This window comes from Centropristis striata, chromosome 1, assembly GCF_030273125.1.
Source record: "Centropristis striata isolate RG_2023a ecotype Rhode Island chromosome 1, C.striata_1.0, whole genome shotgun sequence".
In the NCBI taxonomy this organism is placed as follows: domain Eukaryota; kingdom Metazoa; phylum Chordata; class Actinopteri; order Perciformes; family Serranidae; genus Centropristis; species Centropristis striata.
This window is the reverse complement of record NC_081517.1, coordinates 25,327,345-25,348,076: the sequence shown is the minus strand read 5'-3', so window position 1 is coordinate 25,348,076 and position 20,732 is coordinate 25,327,345. Positions and strand designations below refer to the sequence as shown.

The 20,732-nt window shown below is 41.9% G+C and overlaps 2 protein-coding genes across 3 annotated transcripts in view; both read right to left on the bottom strand.

The window, feature by feature from the left end:
- Nucleotides 1-3,141: 3,141 nt before the first annotated feature.
- Nucleotides 3,142-11,707, bottom strand: samd1b (sterile alpha motif domain containing 1b). Of its 2 annotated transcripts, none has more exons than XM_059335753.1 (7): nucleotides 10,550-11,707; nucleotides 8,521-8,761; nucleotides 6,932-7,068; nucleotides 4,995-5,043; nucleotides 4,783-4,900; nucleotides 3,464-3,578; nucleotides 3,142-3,338 (listed from the first exon to the last, which is right to left on the bottom strand). In XM_059335753.1, the coding sequence occupies exons 1-7, from the start codon at nucleotides 11,705-11,707 to the stop codon at nucleotides 3,195-3,197; spliced, it is 1,962 nt and encodes a 653-aa protein (XP_059191736.1). In that variant the 3' UTR covers nucleotides 3,142-3,194. The 2 variants fall into 2 exon arrangements, with proteins under 2 accessions (XP_059191736.1, XP_059191746.1); XM_059335763.1 differs by having other exon boundaries at nucleotides 6,938-7,068.
- Nucleotides 11,708-12,600: 893 nt separating this feature from the next.
- Nucleotides 12,601-20,732, bottom strand: part of prkacab (protein kinase, cAMP-dependent, catalytic, alpha, genome duplicate b) — a 28,473-nt gene continuing 20,341 nt past the window's right edge. Inside the window, exons 8-11 of the mRNA XM_059335773.1 lie at nucleotides 19,330-19,452; nucleotides 17,930-17,989; nucleotides 17,724-17,828; nucleotides 12,601-17,241 (exon numbers count right to left, since the gene is read on the bottom strand). Coding sequence (XP_059191756.1) covers nucleotides 17,116-17,241; nucleotides 17,724-17,828; nucleotides 17,930-17,989; nucleotides 19,330-19,452 — 414 coding nt within the window. The 3' untranslated portion in view covers nucleotides 12,601-17,115. The remainder of the gene's footprint in view (nucleotides 17,242-17,723; nucleotides 17,829-17,929; nucleotides 17,990-19,329; nucleotides 19,453-20,732) is intronic.

Genomic DNA, 20,732 nt, shown 5'->3' with positions numbered 1-20,732 from the left:
GGAGAACGCTTCCCAACTTGCTCTGAAATATTTATGGGCCAAATAAAAGCTGTGTGGAGCCTATTTTCCAGAAAAACAGACTTATAGTCTGTATCATCTGGATGAATCTGGTCCTTTCTAAAATGCAGCGTGGTCTTCCCATCCTGGACTCCTTGTCCTTGTGACTGAAGTGAGCTGCTGTTGTAACCCAGCTGCTGTGTTGTTTGGTTCCCTCCCTCACACATGCTGGACTGGTACACACAGACACACACACAGCCCTCACATGGATGCAAACATGCAAAAACAGAATTTATACGTACATGCATGGATTCACACACACTCAGAACGGACACATTGTGGTGTTTTAATTCAAAGTTTTATTACTAAATTGTCCTTTAACAATTAACTTGAGAGAAGCAACAAGGGCATAGACGCACTGTACATTCCCCTTGTGTGAATGTGGACTTAAACACAGCTGTCCTGTCCTACAGGTTTAAGATTGAAATGATTCTGAATGCTGACAGTGGCAACAAACACTGCAACACACAGCTTTCAGCTAAGTGGAATAACCTGAAAATGTGTTCTTGGAAGTTGCAAAGAAAGTGAAAACGAGAGGAGAGAGGTAGAGGAGGTTTAAATGCACAAGGAAGCGTTGATTTCAAAATCAGCGTGTGGACAGTGGAATGCAAACATCCACAAAATGAAACCAATATGCTAAAAACAACACAGAAATATAAACATACAAATATGAGAAAAGAACAGTCATTTTATACTGCATGCACAGAGGAGACGCCAAACCTGGAATGTATGCTGTTACACTGAAGGCGGGAATGAGATGTGTGATCATTTGACAGCATTTGGTTTCAAAGGTTTGACCAGTAAAAGCAGTTCAAAAATGCTGGTGGTATGTAGTTGATTGATTGACTCAGCTTTACCCTGCCATTACATCATTCAGTTAGATAATTGTTTTTAATAATTTAAAGATGGAGGCTGATGTATTAAATGGACATATGTTCAGTATACATATATATATATATATATATATATATATATATATATATATATATATATATATACACTATTACATCTATTTGAGAGTTGATTGTTCTGATTTCAGTTCAGTCAGCTGGCGTGTTTGATCAACATTTCTGAGGCCAGTTTCACAAAGATATTTCAGACTGGTCTGTTGTGTCAGGCTGGTATTTATTTGGTTTTTACGTTAGTCTAATGCAAGTTAGGCTGACTTAGTTTAGAGTTATCCCGGATCAGTTTTTGGCTTAGAATAAGAGCCTTGCATGTTATAGTCTTCCAGGTTTTCTTATGATTAAAAGTTGGTTGATACTTGTTTTGTGGACAAATATCTGTAATAACAGAACAAAAGCTTGCAGGTCATCAATCAGAGATCTTGCAACTACTCATGTTGTGCATTGTGCAACACCCTCTGTTGATGACGTCCTTGATTACGATGGTTCCTGTCACAACTGGTGGAAACTTGTGGGCTGGCTTCGTTAGATACCACCAAGATCTCAAGAATCATGAACAGAACAGATTTAAGATTCCGAGCTCATTTGGTGGAAAAGGGGGGATCAGTGACACCTGCTGACCAGTGGCACTAAATGACAAAAAAATAGGAATGTCTCATGGGTTGTGGACTGCTGTAGAATTAATAAGAAGAGGAGTTTTTAAGAAATATACAGCAGCAAGGACATCTTCAGTCATTTCATTTGTCAAGAAAAACAATTTTTCCCCAGAAAAATCATAAAACCTAAAATTTTCTAAACATTTTCTGCTTGAGTGAAACACTGAGTGTTTGGTGTCGTTACTCTGAACAAAAAAAAGAAAGAAATTACAGAAAATGTGTTGCAAATTAGCTATTGCCTGTTAATGGCATCATCTCCCCTTTTTGCATGAATCAGTGTTGTGGTTGTCTGCCAGAAGCTGTCTGTTCAATTTTAAGAAACATTTTTACAATACTTTTTAAATTTATAGATTTAAGTTATTGGACATACAAGTTGTCAATCTGAGCAAACATAAGCTGCAGCTCAGCTCACAGCCCCTCTGCCGATGTGCCGAACAACATCAGAAAAATGCAGATTTTTAACATAAAACTAATTTTTTAGTGTTTTTAGCAGTTTTAATCACCTGGTCCATTTGTTTTGGAGGTGAGGAGACCTCTGTGGATAATTCGGCTCCTGGTAAAAACATCCTGAATGATGAACACTGAAGGAATCCTAACTAGGAGAAGCTGCTCCGTCTTTTGTCAATGTTTTAATTGTGATATCACGAGCGGTAGAAAATGTATGTTTAAGATATTGAAGAACTAGACAACTTGTGATGTCCATCTGGAGTCTGACTGATTTGATCTAAGCCACATTCAGAGTCTGTCTTTGTGAAACTGGCACCTGATGTGGTGATGCATAGGCTCATACATTTTCAATTATCTAAAACATTAAGTTACACAAAATCAACCATCTGTCAATCTGCGAGCTGACAAAATCCAACAACCTCTCAAACACCTCGGGGGAATATCAGCTTATTGCTTTGACAAACGGCCGTTTGCACAAGGCCGCAAACCCTGCACCGGAGTTTATCCTGACACATAGGCCAGGTATATGACACGTCAGCATCACAACCATCCACTCCAGTTTAAGGAATGTTCTCAATCTGATCGATCCAACATGCTCTGTCATGCCTCCACACACATAAAGCATGTGTACAATGACAAACACGCACCCACAAGGGAGAAACCCTCGCATCAAAGCCTTAAAAAAACAAAAGGAAATTTACTTCCACACAGAAGAATCACAACCTCTTTTAAAATGTGCATACAATTCAGCACAAAATAACAGTTTATAAACAAACCATTTGCACAGTTTAGTCAAGAAATTGCAAAGTGCTTGATCATTGTAAAAAAAAAAAAAAAAAAGCTAAACTTATGTGAGTCTACTTTCTCCCTCCAACATTTGCACTCTGTTTGGTATAAAATCCTTACTGTCAAGGAAAGTTGTTCAGTCTCATTTTGTCAGTTTGTCGTTCCTGGACCAGAGCAGGAGAGGGCCAGAATGAGGGAGACAGAGGTGTGTGTGTGTGTGTGTGTGTGTGTGTGTGTGTGTGCTGTTCGACATGAGATGAAAAGTCATGCATACATTTTGATAGGATTACTTGAGCTATATGTAGATACAGACACAACAGTGTGCCTGTGTGTATTACTGTTGTTAACAGTCGTCATCCTCAAAGTGTGTTTTCTGCAGAACCTTTACATGACGCTCATAGATCTTGAGGGCAGGGCCAAGTCTGATTGACAGGCCAGTCAAAACATCGTTACGTTGCATGAGGAGAAGAGACTTGCCATCGATTTCCTGATGAAGAGAACAAAGCAATGCGGGTAGGCAGATGTAGGTTACAACTGTTAAAGTTTGAAGTGCAGCCATTAATCCTGTCTCTAGTGGCCTCTAGTGGTTGTTAAAGTGGGTTACTGGCTCACCTGGGTCCTGAAAGCAGTAGCCTGCTCAGGGAAACCTGCTGCTGTGAAATAACTGACCACATCAGACACCGTCCAGTCCACCGGGCTCCCACTGGCCCCCTCTGACTTCATAAACCTAGAGAGATGAGGAAAAGGGCAGTTGGCCCATTACAAACCCTGCAGGAGGTGAAAGCAGCTGCCTGCTAACAAGTTTGCTACATCTATAAAGCAAGAAGTGTGTGTGTGTGTGTGTCTAGGGCATATCTTGCTGACCGTAAGATTTTGTATGTGGCTTGTGCATCGCACGAAGGTTTCCAGCAAATATCAATGTTCAATGTGTATGTGCTGGATGGTGTGCGTACCTTATGAAAAGTAAGTGTTTTATGGAGTTGCAGACGTTGTAGTGGTCTGCATGTAATGTGCAAATTTTGTTATTTGCGATTAGCATGCTAAGCGGAGATTTAGCTTTCACTTCTTATGTTGCATTACTATGTAATTCAGGGATAACATTCTTGTTGCTTAGCCCATAATCATTTGATATGAGATACTAACATGCAATATAGTAAATCAGCTAATTGGGTTTATGTTAATGTGCTTTTAGTGCAGCATACTGCGTAATATCTCACGATTAGCATGCTAACGAATGCATACTTCCTACAGGCACTGCACTAGTCAACTTTAAAGCAACTTGTTTACGTCGCCCCCAAGTGGCCACAAAAATCAGTTATTGCAGGTTTAAAGGAATAGTTTCTTGTGTCATGGTGTGACCCTAAACTAACCCTTTAAAACTACAAAGTCACACAACAACACAAACAAACTGAACAATCAACTCAGCACCTCGATCAGCAACTCCTGTGTTCTGCGAGGTAAAATTACTGTTTTTGTCGGTGCAGTCTGGTGGCTTTGAAGAGAGGAATGGCTTCAGTTCCCTGTCAGAAAAGGCTGCCAGATGGCAATGAAAAACACTGAAAGTATTCATAATATAACAAACGCTTAAACTAATACTGTGCTTCCATGTTAATACCAGCTTCCATGTCTGTTCTCCTTCTCCAAACTGGAGGTGTGCCCACCGCCGTCTACTGTAGATAACATGCTGACTATGGATAAGCTTCTCATACAAGACCACTTCAAGAAAACAAAACTATCCCTTTAAGGTATTACAATGAGGGAAAGGACTTGGACTTGGACTGCACAATATGGTGAACACATGCTAATCCTGATGGTGATTTATTGGATACAGCAATGGAAATTAACCAGATTACAGTGAAGTGAGAATGTATCTTCACTAAGATGGACTTTGTAACAGATCCAAGTGTCTCCAGCCTCGCTGCTGTACTCACCCTCCACTGCTGACTCCTCCGTTCATCCCTCGTTCCTCACACATGCCAGAGTCTCTCGGGGAAGCAGTGGGTGTGAGCAGGCAGGACGACACTCCGACCTCTGTCTTAGACTCCGAGCCTACGATGGGAAAAATGAAGTACAGTCTGATTACCTGTCATCACCACTAGCCACTAAAGCCACATTTTGAGATAATCTGTAAAGCAGAACTCACTGTTAAAGGCTGAGGGGGTGTGGTTGATTCTGTCATGCTGCATCTGATTCTGTAGGTAGAGAGAAGTGAGGGGTCAAATGAGAACATATATACATGAGCACAACAAAAAAACAATATTTCTGCTCCCTGGATGAAGTCAAAGTCACAGCAGACAGTGCCAGAGGAAAAATCATGTTGAAAGCATCACTTTGTTACGACCTCCACCTAAATTTGTGGATAAGAGGAGCTGGCTGTGTCAAAAAGCATCATTAAAACACAAAGTTTGTGTGGAGAGCAAAAGAGGTGGAACACATTAACCGGCATGCAACCTCTGAACCCATCAGCTATTGTCTGATTAAGATTTAGCTTTTTCTTAGCTGAGCTAATTTAGCCAAACCAACGTCTTGTGAAAAAAAATCTGTCTTTCAATACCAACTCCAATCTTCTCAAGTTGCTTGTGGGCCTACAAACATTGAATCATTATTTTCTGAAAAATATGCTGGCCACATCTGAACCCCAGAATTAACAGCCCATGGCCCCAGAGGCTAAATCATCATCAGACAATAGCTGATGGTTTCCAAGGTTGTTATTGATTTAAAACCTTGTCCGTGAGGTGGACGTAAACTGTGTCACAGCTCTTTGTCAATCAGATTTATTTGTCTTTGGTTTATGTTGCTCCCCTCTCCTCATGTTATGCTGTATCTCTTTTCTTCCATCCCTGTCTTCCTGTCCTGTCCACCCATTTGTCATATTGTATGTATGTTTATGTATATGTACGGACGGGTTGATGGTAATTTCGTTGTCCTAGTACTTGTTACTCTGTTCAATGACAATAAAGTTGAATCTAATCTAATCTAATCTAATCTAATCTAATTTAATCTAATCTAATCTATTTTAACCAAGAACAAACATATTTCTGTGTTTTAAATCACTCTTTACACACTTTATCATTTTCTCTATGAACTGAGAGTGAACTGAGATTTTGGACACTCATTTTTGCACCATCTATCGAGGGTGAAGCACTGTACTGTGGCATTTTAACCAAATGGAGTGTACATGCTGTGGACAATAGGAGTAGTATTTTCATTTGCCTGAGAAACAAGGGCAAGATTCATAGTGAGAATTCAGAAGCTCAAATAAATAACAGAAAGTAAATCCAGTGCAGCAGACAGCCGGACCTTCACCAGGAGACAGAAACATACATCGAGTTTAATGCTAAATCATCCAAATTATTGATGATGGTGATACGACACACAAATGTACTGGCTTCATGAGCTGGGGTTAACACATATTTGTAAAATCTGCTATCACATATGTCACAGAACAATGCATTTTCACTGATATCATTGATATTTCATCTTCATGTAGAGGTACCCTGTTGAGTTATTGACCACTGGTGGTGCCGGTTGTGTTTTCTTTGTAATGCAATTCACTGTTTTACAGACAGTTAGTTTAGGCCAGGGGTCTCAAACTCAAATTACCTGGGGGCCGCTGGAGGCAGTATCAAAATGACCAAAAAAAGACACAAAATGAAAAAAAAAAAAAAGAAAAAACTTAAAAAAGACACAAAATGACCAAAAAAAATACACAAAATTACTAAAAAAAGACACAAAATGACAAAAAAGACACAAAATGACAAAAAAATACACAGGATTACCAAAAAAGACACAAAATTATTTTAAAGACACAAAATTACTAAAAAAAGACACAAAATTATTTAAAAATGACATAATTATTTTAAAAAAAGACACAAAATTACCAAAAAAGACACAAAATTACCAAAAAAAGTAATTAAAGGGACCTTCCACTCACAACACGGTAAAGTGCCGTCGCGAGGGCCGCAATTGGCCCGCGGGCCGCAGGTTTGAGACCCACGGTTTAGACGTTAGTAGAGAGATGAGTAATTCTGACCTCATCTTCCAACAATAAAAACCAACAAGACAGATGCTCATACTTACACTTACTTTTGCCTCCATATGTTGGCGATCAGGGACGGCTGCCTTCTCCTCTGAGTGTGTGTTGTTACATTGTGACAGGGACGCTCCCTGAACAGGTGGACGCGGCGTCCTGGTGAGGGAATCAAGACCGCACATCTCTGAAAGACCAGAGGCCAAGCCCAGACAAGAGAGTGGAAGAGAAAGGATTAAAGACTAGACATTTCCTATGTTATTATTATTATAATTCTTAACAACAATAAATTACTACCAAAAAACAACAATACTCAGTGCCTCTTTCGACACCACAGAAAAAAAGTCCCCTTTCCTCTTTTTAATTGACAACCTCTCAACAGTGCTGGTACAGAAAGTCAGTGAACACACACCAACTCACAGCTGATTTTCTTCTCTGTTGTTTCATCTACATTGAATTGGGTTGAAAATGTAACTGTAGAATGTATTTATTTTTTATACCTTTGTTACTTCATATACATCAATCTTGTCATTTTAAACAAGTGGTATTGAAAAGGTATTTAATTATTGATACTTGATAAATCTAAAAAATATTATCATTAATAGTGACAGTAATAGTACCAAAAATTTACAGTTGATAATTAAAAATATATATATATTTATATAAAAATGTATTTAAATGGTTTGTTTTTTTTGGAAAATTTTGTTTTTTTTTGTAATTCTGCCCCCATTCCTTGAGAATTGGGGGTTGTGGGCAGTAGATTTAGGGGGAGATAGCAGGTCAACAATAAATGCCACATAGTGATGGACATCATCTTAGGCTGTGAATGTGAAGATAAATTTGAGATACAGCTCAGCATTGTGTGTCAAGGTGTTCTGGTTATAAATTTCTAATAAAAACTACTTAATGAATCAGTTAAATAAAACCTTTTTAAGGTGTATAAGTGTTCAGAGCATGAATGTATGGCTTTATGAAGTCCATTTCCCTGCTGAACTATGTACCAAAAGTTGTTTCAGCCAGTATGGGAAAAAAAATGGTCGAACCCACATTAAGTATCAATAGACCAAGACCTTTGAAACAACATTAAAAAAAATCCATGCCGTAACTCGTTTTTGAAAGCTGCACGTCCTCTGAATCCTCAAGGTCTCTAGTTTGTGGTTGTAAATTTTCATGAGGCTGTGATTATACTCAGGGTCACAGCAGCTCATTTTATACAATAAGGAAATGCTCTCACTGTGGCTACTACTGAGACGAACATTATCACACATGAATAAACATCATTGAATCCACAAGAGTCTCAGCTTTACAGTGATACCGATTTTATGCAATTCACTGTCTGTTTAGTGTACCGTCTGATCACCATCGCATCAAAACCATCACATTAAAAATGACAAAACAAAACAAAGAAAACCAATATTAATATTTAGATAATCATTAATAAAGTCAAAATTATTAAATTATAACACATTTTTAAACAAAAGCACTAAAGTCAGAATTCCATTTAAAAAGGCAAAACTAGAATAAAAATAACCACTCAGGTGAGGCAGTAGTAACAGCCATGATGGTGATCATTAGGAGCTTTAATCAGCCCATCCTGCTGCACACACACACACACACACACACACACACACACACACACCTTTAGCACTGTGCTGCTGCTGGTGGAGGCTCTCCTGCTTCAATGCTGCCTGGATCTCAGCTTCTTCTGTGGTTTTCTCAATGAGCTCTGGGTCGGTTGTCATGGCTACTGGGGATAGTCCTCCCTCCTCATCAGAACTCCGGGGATCCTCCTCCTCCACCTCCTCCTCTTCCTCCTCCCGATCCTCTTCTTCACTGGCTGCTTCCATCGGCTCATGCTCCTGGAGAGAGGGGGACGGCGGCTGCAACAAGAGATAAAAGCCTGAAGTTGTATCAAAAAATGTCTCCATTTAAATAAAGGGAGTGAAGTGGCTATATCCAGTAGCAGCTTTAATCTGACATGAATGGGCAACACTGGCTGACTCAGGATGCTTGATTGGCAGGGGCCAAATATAATAAAAAGGCCACCTGCTGTATGCGGTGGGGCACCAGGGCCACTGAAAGGGCCCCCTGGAGGGAATCTATCATGTTTTATCTACCACAGGAGGCTGGTCTCCCCTGACAAACGACCATATAGGTTGTTTGTACAGGCAGCAGAATACAACTCTTATTTTCGTTTAAGACTGTCCTCGAGTCTAGGGGGCATAGTAGTAATGATTGACGGCAAAGCTTAAGTTTAGATGCCAGAATTCACACTCGGGGCAGGTCGGATGGGTCGTTCAAACGTCGGACTTTCACCCAGGAGAACCATGTCAGTCTCCCATGTGATTTAAACATCACAGAACTTCCGTGACTCACGCTTTGGGCAAGTTTTTATGTAACTATGTCAGTTTCGGTAATCATGTCACCCTCATAACTACTTCTGGCATTTATGTACATTTATTTACTGTTTAAATTGTCACCTTATCACAAAATGTTTTGCCTTAAACCTAGATCAGTGGTTTTGTAGCCTAAATTCAATGCCCGTTTACATGTGTAATGATATGCATGCTGTTTCAGAAAACTACGCTCAAATGGATCGTTTTGACAAATGATCCTATGGGTCGTCATGGATGGTAATGACAAATGACCTATTCTGTCTTTTAGGTTGCAGATCTTGTTAACCACAGGGGCATCTATGAGGGCACACTGCGTTCTTTTCTTTTTGAACATTAGGGCGATCGCCCCCCGGACCCCACCCCTCAGTCCACCAGTGATGGGCAACACCTGAGTTTGAGCGAAGTTCTCATTCAGGCTGCACTCACTGGACCTGATCAGAGCTTCATATATCATAGTGAGTCTACAGGCGGAAAGATGACAAATACCTCCCACTTGGAGAAATAACGATAGCCGCCTACTGTAGCCTACTCAAGTGTGCACCCACAGGGGAGGAGAGGGTGCTGTCAGAAATCATACAAAGGATTTAATGAGGCACGAAACGGGGGAGATGCGAGGAGAAAAACAAAGCTACGGGGTCAGAAACGCACCTCGCTAAACATGTTCACGTATATATGTGCTTACAAACACAAAAACGACGCTGAATCCTCCGCCGGCCTGCGCGACAGAGCAGCGCCCACATGACAGCGGCAGCGGCACGTCTCAAGTTTAGACAGACACCGCCTGCGCGGCAGGCCCCAGACACTGCTCTGCGCAGCTAAAGTAAAGAGTAAAGAGGGCGAAAATTTGTTATTGACCCCCAAGTAGTGATGTGGCAGCGACAACAGGAGCGGCTCGTGCTCGCGCCATGCAGAGACGCTCTTTGTAGGTGTGCGCGCTCATCCCGAGGAGCCGGGGGAAGCCGCTCCGGAGCCGTCTGCTCCTGCATGTCCCCCGCACCTTTTGTGCAGGAAGCAGAGCCACACACACATATTATTAACCGAGGCGACAGGGGACAACACAGGCACGGTCTGACAATAACAGAAACAACAATTGATGTGCCTAAATGTGTGAAATCTCATCAAACACGTAAACACATCGAACAAGGAAGAGAAATATTTGGCGAGGGAAGCCGAGCGCGTCTCTTGCCGTGTATGATCATTAATTTAGCGTTCTTCGGCGCCCTGTAGGCTACAACCGGGACGTGTAGGAAATATTAAGTTAGCAGTACCCACCTTCTTCACGGTGTGCTTGTCCTGCAGTGCGCTCTTTATAAGTCTCTCAGCCGTCGGCTCCTCCACCACCATCCTCCTCAGAGGAAGAGTAATGTTCCCGCAGCGGGTCCTGCGCAGCCTGCCCCTCGCCACCTCTCTCTCCATCACCACTTTGACTTTGCCTCGGGTCAGCTTCTCCTCCGACAGCCGCTCCTGGCTGCTCAGATAGCCCAAAATCTCCTTCAGTCCGAGCGGCTTCATGTGGCCTCTGGTCGCGGCGGAGGACCCCCCTCGGATGCTGCGCTCGGACAGGCTGCGAACAGAAGCCACCAATCTGTCGCCCAGGTCGGAGTTGGCGTGGTTCCCCGCTGTTTTGGTGCCCCCTGCTCCGACTCGAAGTTTGGGCTTGAGGGGCTGAGAAGCTGGCTTCAGTCTCTGTTGTTGCGGGAGGTTGTTAACGCTCCCGGAGCAAGTTTTGTTGTGGGTGTCATCTCCGGACAGCTCTTTCTCCCCAAGAACTGCATCAGCTTTGCTCGGTGTTAACCTGCTGGCATCGCCGCCGTCGTGTGCGTTTGTTTTGTGACTGAGACCGGGCGACGGGCAGTCCCCCGCTCCCTGCTGTCCTAATCCCTTGTCTCTCAGTGCACTTGCTTTCTCCTCTTTGCAGCCGCTCCCGACAGCGCAGCCCGTTGTTGCGCCACAACTGAGGCACCCGTTTCCGCTACTTGGGCTGGAGGAAGCAGGCTTGAGCTTCTTGTCGGCGCAGCTGGCTGGTGTTTGAGTGTTGGGATCTGGGCTGGGCTCCGAGTCCTCCTCTCCCTCCTCCTGGTCGGTGAAGCTGTGCGCACTGTCGCCGTTGTTGTTCAGATGGTCGTGTTTGGTCCGCTCCCTCACTGCCTCCGCGCTGCTGCTGCCAGCGGCCGTAAACTCACTCTTCTTTCTGCTTTTCCTCTGCACCTTCGCCGCGTTTCTGTATGATATTGAGCCCTTGTAGCTAACTTTGAGCACCGTCTGCTCTTGAATCAGTTTTTCCAGTTCTGTCCTGGTTCGGTCCGGGTCTGACCCGTGTCGTCTTCGGACCATTCGACAAATCCTCTCCAGATCCGGACGGGCTTTCCTCGAGCGGAGGGAGTCGATTGTTTCCAGGATCCACTCCCGGTACTTATTGGGCTCGGACATCTTCTCCTGCTGGTGCGGATGGGGTTTGGCCCGGGTGCGTCTGTTTTCGCCCCTCTCTGCTGTTTCACAAGTGACGCTGTGTCAAAGCTGGGAAGCCAGAGTGCGATCCCCGGCTGGAGAATGAGGACGGAAGCCTGGCTGGTACGCTTTCGTTCGTTGGCCACATTGTGCGCTTAAGGTGGACCGAAGATGGCGCCTAGCTCTCCAGCACACACGCAAATGGCATTTAAGGTGGACTTGGCTTGCTTTCAGCTCATCGAAGCTGTGTTCTTTGTTCGCAGTCTCGATCCGCAGTTTATAACATGTGATTTGAACACGCAGAAACACCAACGTGCAGTCAAAACAGCGAGCAGAGGATTCAGCTGAGTGTTGTGGCGAATCAGACTGAGCCGGGCGGTCAACAGATGGCTGGATGACGGCTCCATTCCGCATCAGGCAGCAGTGATGGATGTCTGACCTCCAGGCTACAACACTCACACACACTACATTTAAAAGAAATCCTCATATACACTTCTCATCACATCTCTACTCTTTCAGAGAGTTGCAGTAGCTGAAGTATCAAATAAACACACAAGTTCAGTAGAATTTTACAAGTAAAACTTTATTGGAATGATACTTATGTTGCAAAATATTACACTTCGTGTTTTTATGTCACTGTTCCCGTGACTTCAGACGCTTCCCTTTGCAGTGTGTGTGTGTGTGTGTGTGTGTTTGTGTGTGTGTGCGTGTGTGTGTGTGCGCGTATGTGTGTGTGTGTGTGTGTGTGTGTGTGTGTGGCGGGGGTTAACATGGTTTACATTGGGGTCTCATTTCCCTAAAAAGTGCGACAGTATGTACCAGCATTGTGCCTGCATCGAGAGGAAGTTGTATCACTGCAAAAAACATCGAGGAGACACGGAATAATATTGTATTATAACTTCAAACATTTTGTCCATGATGATATAGTCAACATTAAACTTGACATGGAGGAAATACAGCGAATGTGAAGTCTCAACAAGTGGTTTACAACAATGTAATAATAATAATAATTATAATAATAATAAAGGTTCGTAAATTGACCAATAAGCCAGCTGATAACTATAGTGTGTATCTCCCTTGCAGCTTTTGCCACATCTATCATATGATATTGACTCCAGATTGATCAATGAAATGATTTTCAGCTGTTTCACCCCTCTCAATGACAAAAAAAGAATATGAAAAAGTACAGATAGTAAGGGGAGGGCGTGGACCCTTTTGGTCACAAGTTAGTTGCCTTTTATGTGACTAATTTCTTTGAAAGAAAGAGCCTGTTTACCAGAAACTGGCGAGGCTGGATTAGCAACTGGGTAAAGAGGGCATCTGCCCCAATTCCCAAATCCCCAGGTTCACTGTGGCAGTCGATTTGTGGTAAACTCATAACATGAACTTTGTTTATACATTACTTATGCACAATACCAACATACACTATGAAGAAACTTAAAGGGACAGTTCACCCTGAAATTAAAAATATATATTTTTCCTTTTGCCACAAAGTTGTCTTTATCAGTCAGATTGTTTTGATGTGAGTTTCCGAGTTTTGGAGATATCGGCTGTAGAGATTCTGCCTTCTCTCAAATATAGTAGAACTAAATGGCACTCTGCTTGTGGTGCTCAAATACTCTTCCTAAAAATCATGACCCAGTTCCTCAAGATAATCGATAGAACTGTGAGCCGTCTCGTGTTTGGTCTATTTTCTGACTGCTGAACTACTGCCGCCAACTCTATCACTGCACAGAAGGAATAGTTTGATAATCTTAGTTCACCTGAGCTAGCTAACATTACAGGCCAGCCGAGGAGGACGCCATTAAATTGTACATGTCGAACTGTCACACGCATGGGCTTCTCGTCCACATGGATGCATAAAGAGAACTATGGAAGTCACTCAGTGGCACATGAAGCCAAATAAGTTGGACTTCCATGTGAAAAATTGCACAGGTGTTCCACATCTATGGGCCCATGTCCCACCTAGAACAAATGCAGTAGAGACTTTGGACGGCCGAGCAGGCGACTTCCGGTTGTGCGCTCCACTAACTTGAATCGGAATAAAATGGCTCTCCTAGACCTTTCAAATGTTATCAGAGCGAATTAATCCAATTCTGAGTCAAACAGTTTCAACAACCCCAACTCCAAAGAAGCTGTGTAAAATGTAAATAAAAACAGAATGCATTGAATTCAGAGATGATAATTACAAACACAAATGTCTATCAGTTTGAACATTAACTTCTTAAATCCCACCTGTATGGGTAGGTTTAGGTATAGGGGAAGGGCTAGGATCAGAAAAACCAACAACATTTGAGCCAAAGCTTGGAGCAGAAGAACTGTAAGGCCAAAATACATGTATGAGGTTTTGTAAAAACATTTTGTAAAACACAAGTTTCTGCCCCTGCCCCCTAGGAAGGTGGATTTTAAGAAGTTAAATCTATTGAACAGTTTTCAATGGAATATATGTCACACAGGGTTAGAAAAAGATTACATTCTGTTTTATCAAGTTTTAACCAACTTTACTGGAATCGGTGGTGTAGATGAAACTGCTCACAACAAGCTCTGTGGGTCATCTTGAGTAACAAGGTCATGACTTCTGCAGAGAAATGTTGTTTTTAAAATTTATGTTTGTGGCGCTTTGAGCACCTGACACAGAGTTCTATCTAGCTGACATCTCCACCAAAAAAAATGTTGGTCCGAACTGTCCCTTAAAGATCCTGCCTCTCATCTCGAGACCTCTGAAAAGTTGTCAGATGGTGTCGACAATCGCAAGTCGACATGAGACATCTTTTCCATCTCTATCATCCATCCCATACAATGTTAACACAGCATCAGTGAGCATATCTGTTGTAAGTCTCTTGCAGGTTTCATAGAAGTGCAAAAATTAAACAGTTACCCTTTAAGACCTACATTAATACAGCTAATGCTGTGCTTACATGGTGCATATTCCTAAATGAATTTGTGTTTAAATCAAATTACCGCACAGTCAGCCTGGGGCCATGTAATATTCCAGCAGAGTGATAATGTACACAATGTACAGAGAGTGGGAGGAATGGTGGAGCTGGTTAATCCGGCTATGGACACTGGGCTAATATCTGTGTTAAAATATAATTCCACATTACTGTGTGATTGTGTGTCACTTGACATACACACACAATTACACATTACAGCTGTTTATCTCTGAGAAAAGGCATGTTGTATTTTCCATATCTGAACGGTTTTGGAGAGAAAGGACTTGTGTGAATCAAAAAATATCTGGATTTTAAAGCGATCAAAGAAAAACCAGAGTGCCTGTTTGAAGCAAAATAGAATATCTTCATTATGGTGGCACATTAAAATACAGCTATGAAGAAGGCATTTGAATGTTTGAAAACAACATTAATGTCACTTTGTATTATTTCATAAATTATGAATGACCAAATCCTACACTGACCACCATTTTGGGCATTACATAAGTACTTTGCCATCGTAGCTCAGTAGCTACCAAGGCATTAATCACCTGAAGTGCTATGTGTCCTGCACTTTAAACTGGCAGCTTGTATTCTGTGAACTAAGATAATTTCTGTCTTCACTAATTACTAGCCATAATCCACTCGGGGTGCTCTACCTTGTTCAATGGAGTCATCTTTACATCATCACCACATGAAAAAATACCTTTAGAGCTGCAACAATTAGTCGACTAATCGTTTTATTGATGGACAGAAAAATAATTGTCAACTATTTTTAAGTAATTCTTGACACAAAAATTCTGTTTTTAGGCCCTCAAATATGAAGATTTCCTACTATTCTATGATTTATATCATGATAAACTGAAAATCTTTGAAAAGCAAGACATTTAAAGACACCAGCTTGGACTCTGAGCAGCTGGGATGGACATTTTTTTCACTATTTTCTGACATTTTATAGACTAAACGATTAAAATAAATAAAATAAAAAACAAAATAAATATTAGTTGCAGCCCAAACAAAACTGTGCATGTAAACACAAAAAATGGAACAGAGTTGCTGTCACATGGAGTGGTTGATAAGAGGAGGGGGCTGAATGTTGGGGTTTCTATAACAGACCATAAAGCACACTATGGCTCAATGACTGGTCAAAGTGCTACAGTGACCACCAGCCAGAAACTGAAATAGCCTCAGATGATCTCCTTTAGTTGTTTTTGGCAAAGGCCAAATGGTTTATTTAAAATGCAACATCAACTTGACTAGAAAGTGAGCTCTGAGCAGAGACAGTGAGTGCTTTTAGGAGTTGCTGAGTTAAGAAAACCAAATCTTCTGAAAGGGGAAATCTGGAGTACACTAACCGAAAGTCTTAATATTCCCCTAAGTTCCTCTTAGTGGCTACCAGAACTTTAAATTCCCAAATATGTATCGGGTGTCTCACACAGCTTCTTCACCTGCTAATAGTAATGCTTTATGTTGATAACATGTCTTATTAAGTGATATGTTCAAACCTGAGATACCATTATGTTACGTTGTTCCTCCACAACATCATTAAAACTGAGATATTAACTTTCCCTTATCCAAATGTCCGTGTTTGTTAGCGTGACATGATATCATTGGAGCCACTAGTATCTAGTAACATTTAAAAATTGAGTGCACAAAGCCTGGCTATGCTAACAATGATAAGAAGTATCGATGGAGTTACACAGTAAACATAACTGACTTTTCCCCCTTAAGGGTCATCTGTCTTTGATTGAATCCTGTTTGAGCACACAACGCATCATCTTTATGTTTTTCTATTGGCCAATCATACCGGTGACTTGACGGACGCCGTTTACGATATGAAACAGCAACGGTTTGAATATGTAAAGGAAAAATAACTGCAAAACATAAAGGTTTTTTAAGTGCATATGAGTGCGGTTCATTTAAATGTTCACTTCTCTTGCTCATCAGAGAAAAAACACGTTAGCCGGTTATCAGTTTAAACTTAAGAAACTTTTGTGCAGACTGAGACCTCGACTTGTACGACCCAACAGGCTTCATGTTATGACCAACAGACTGCAGGAGATTAAAACAGACTGACTGATTTCTCTGTGAAAGTGAGTAAATGATGAATGAAATAATAAAAAAAAAGGAGGGAAGATCTTGAGTGAAAACGTATAGAGGCAACTCTAAATAAGTGGGGTTCCCAACACCCATGACTCTGAAGCACACCTTCATTATAAAGGGATCCATAAATAAGACAGAATAATAAATAAAATACAGAAACGCAACAGAAAAGGCAACACTGCTGGTTATCAGTCTCCTTGCTCTTTTTCCCTTCTCTATCCCATTTTTTCCCTCTTTTTTTGTAGCTGGTGCTTGTGATTGGACAGGAGACAGTACTCTCTCCTTACGTCTCCCACTTGACCAGCCTACCTTTGACTCTCCCTACTTCCTTCTCTCTTCCTCTCTCGCTCTCTAACTCTAGAACTCCGCAAACTCCTTGGCACATTTCTCAGTGAAGGAGACACGTATCTCCTCCTCCTCATAGTCGTCAAAGTTGCTGGTGTCGCCTGGTCCTTTGAACTTGGGGACGAAGGGAGCTTCCACCTGAAGACAATTAAAAGCACCAGTTGAGAAGCGAACTTTACAAAGGGAAGTAAATGCATCACGCAGTATATACACATCAAGGGAAAAGGGAAGCCAGCACGGAAGTGCCAAAAACTGCAGTTCCTTGAATGGCCACTTGAGGCTGGCTCCAAGAGCAAGTCTATTCCCACAGAGCCCCACGTTTAAGTTTACATAAAACGGCTTTAGTCTAATGTCTTGGTTTCAGTTCCCGAAAGTTTATTGTAACATTTTTTGGCTTAAAAAGGTCTCCCTGTTTTACTACAAGGCCATTCGTTTTTCAAGAAAGTATATTTTGTTTTATTGTTGTTAAGCCTGTTGCAACAAGTTAACCACACAGCTAGATTTAGAGTTAGCGCCTTTCTCTCATCTAAATATGGTCACTACTAATTACTTCTGACTCAGACCGACAGTCAAAATGCAAGTCTTTTTACACAGTATATGACACACACAGACACACTTACCTTTTTCTGGTAGATGGCAATCCAGTCAGTGGTTGCAAACCATTTGTGTCCTTTGATGTCGTTGACCCCGTTCTTGAGGTTCCCGTAACGTTTTGTTAGATCCACCTGAGGACAATACCCATTCATTTTCCTCAGTTTTGCATTCTATTAACCACACAGTGAAGCAAATGGCTTCACATGAGAATGACTGAGAAGTTTGCTTTCACCTGTAGCAGGTTCCTCAGGAGGTCCTTCAGGTCTGAACTGAAGTGAGATGGGAAACGCACCTGAGACAGAAGATAAGAAAAAGAATGAAGCAGCAGTTAAGTTTTGAGACACAGATTATGTTTACCTTGCAATTTAAAATACACCTGTATTGAAAGAGTAACTGATGGTTCGTCTTCTTAAACTAGTCATTTCCAAGGTGTGAGTGAGTGGAATGACAAATAACTATATTGGAACTAGAATTACCTCTAGCTAAATTAGTGGTGGAGACAACACATGCATGCTGGTCACATGGGCAGCGTGACCAGCATATGTCCGCAACTGTCAGCAGATGTAGAAAGTAGAAGGTACAGACAGGCACTCGCACCAAGTTGCCTGCTTGTCTGGTACTGGGTTACGGTCAATGATCAGTAATGAAGGGAGCATTTGCTTTATTTTTTGACCCCACTAGATGGTGGTCTTGGCTTTAAAAAAAAGGTTTCAGCAATGGTAATTGAGTGTGTTTTCAGCCCTTTGTTAAACAAAGAGCAAAATCTCTTGGGCTCTGTAAATAAAGCAATGCTTCATGAAGCTTCGTTGTCCCTTCACTAATGATCAGTTAACGATGGTTGGCGATCAATCAGAAAAAGTAATGGTGTTTTTTGCGCAACATTATGATTTACCGATGCCAGTATCTATCAGTACCTTGAGTTATGGCCAAAACATGTTTTGTAAAGTTGACCTGCACAAAGGACGTTTTTTCCCCCCAACCATTACTGTAGCAGGGATACATGGCTGAGAGCAATGCTGTCTTTTTCAGGAATGCCCCAATGATAATCAGCAACACAGATTCACACAGGCCTGTCCTGGGAAACCTCAGTGGTTTAAACGAGGGTAGGGGAGAATGCTGCTCAGTCACTTTCCCCACCCAGATTTATCCCGCTGCTGCAAGAAACGAACTCTGTGTCCAATCCACTACTGCCTCATGTGGTGGCCTGAAGAAGTGATACATTTTACTATTCGGGCACATCCTGGACTCACATAAAGACAGACAACTACTCACGTATTCATATTCACACCTACGGACAATTTAGAGTCACTAATTAAACCTAAACTGCATGTTTTTGGACTGTGGGGGAAGCCGGATGACCCGGAGAGAGCCCACGCCGACACAGAGAGAACAGGCAACCTCCACACAGAAGAGCCACAGGCCGGAGTCGACCCTCTTGCTGTGAGACAAGAGTGCTAACCACTACACCGCCGTGTAGCCTTTTCTAGCATATTATGTTAAGTACATAGGAGTAATTCCAACATTTTTGTTTAATCCCAAAAAATGAGCCGCACTAAATATAAACTGAAACATGTCAGACATATGGTTGATAAGGGGTGTTACAGATAATGTGTTAATCAGAGGGAGACTCACCTTCCCTGAAACGATCTTTTCATAGATTTGAATGGGCTGGTCAGCGAAGAATGGCGGGTACCCTGCTGCCATCTCATAGACGAGTACGCCCAGCGCCCACCAGTCTACTGCCTTGTTATAACCCTGGTGGATGCAACAAAGAAGGAGGAAAGTAGGTAGAGAGACAAGGATATATTTAAGCAATAGCTCACAACAGGCCGTGGCATAATCCCAACATACCACATACCATGAGCTATTGCTTTTATAAAACGGTTACCAACTATGGCAATATTAAAGTGATGGACAATTTCAAATTCAAACAGTGTCTAATAACAAAGATTATCCATAAAGCATTGTTCTTACAAAGAAATAGGACCTCCGAGCCGGTGGTTGTTATGGAATATTCTTTCTTGTTTCTGCCCTGCTAGTTTATCCTAACATAGGCTAGAGGTTTAGCTTTATCCCTGCAGTCAATCCACCTCATAACCTGATTGTCTGTGTTATCATTCAATCAGTAATGTTTGGGGGCCGACTACGTAGTAGTACTTGGTGTTGGCCGTGCTAATCTCTTGCAGCGCGAACTGTGTCTTGGTCTGAACAAACCAAGCTGAAGCAGACGATTCCCAGAACTCCGGGAGCTTGAGAGAAACATCGTTAGTCGCCATTGCAGTTCCTTATGTCTCTGGAACGCGTTCAAGTAGAAAAACGTCAGGTTCACCACTGTGGAAATTGCGATAAATTAAGTTTCAAAGCCGATTCCTCACTTCAACAGCGCTGCGGCGTGTCCTATATTCATTCATTTGCAACCAACCAAAACAGGTGCGCTACCTTAAAGAGACAGTGTCCCCAAAACATAGCATCAGAGACTCAGCATATATAGCTGAGTAAATTACAATTTGTCACATGTGATCATATAAGGAACGATGGCAAGTTGCCGCTGCTCGGCGCTGTCCACGGTGCTGAACTGGGAGAAAGTCGAGACACTTCACTTATACACAGACAAAAACTGAAAGGATACAGATTTTCGGAGGGTATCTCTCCATTTATTTAGTCCATATTTAGGCCACCACGGGGGTCGAAGTTGACCATAAATGTTTCCATTTTGTATGCTCGAAAACCAGTTTGATACTAATGGGTGATTAAAGAGACTGCCGCACAAGCTGTTTTGCTTGCTTAGTAATGACAGTCTCTTTAATTGGCTGGCAGGAAGTCCCAAGCACCTCGTATAAAAGATGAAAGCAGAGTGCTATAGAATTGTGACAAGGAATTGGACGTCATAGCCGTGGTATACAGGATTTATACCACAGCTAACAACCAATCAGATTGCTTGATTCGAGCCATCTGTTTTATAATTAATTTAATTAATCCAATCCTCCAGTTGTAACAGATTTTTCCACATCTGTGCACCCCATCTAATGTTTTTA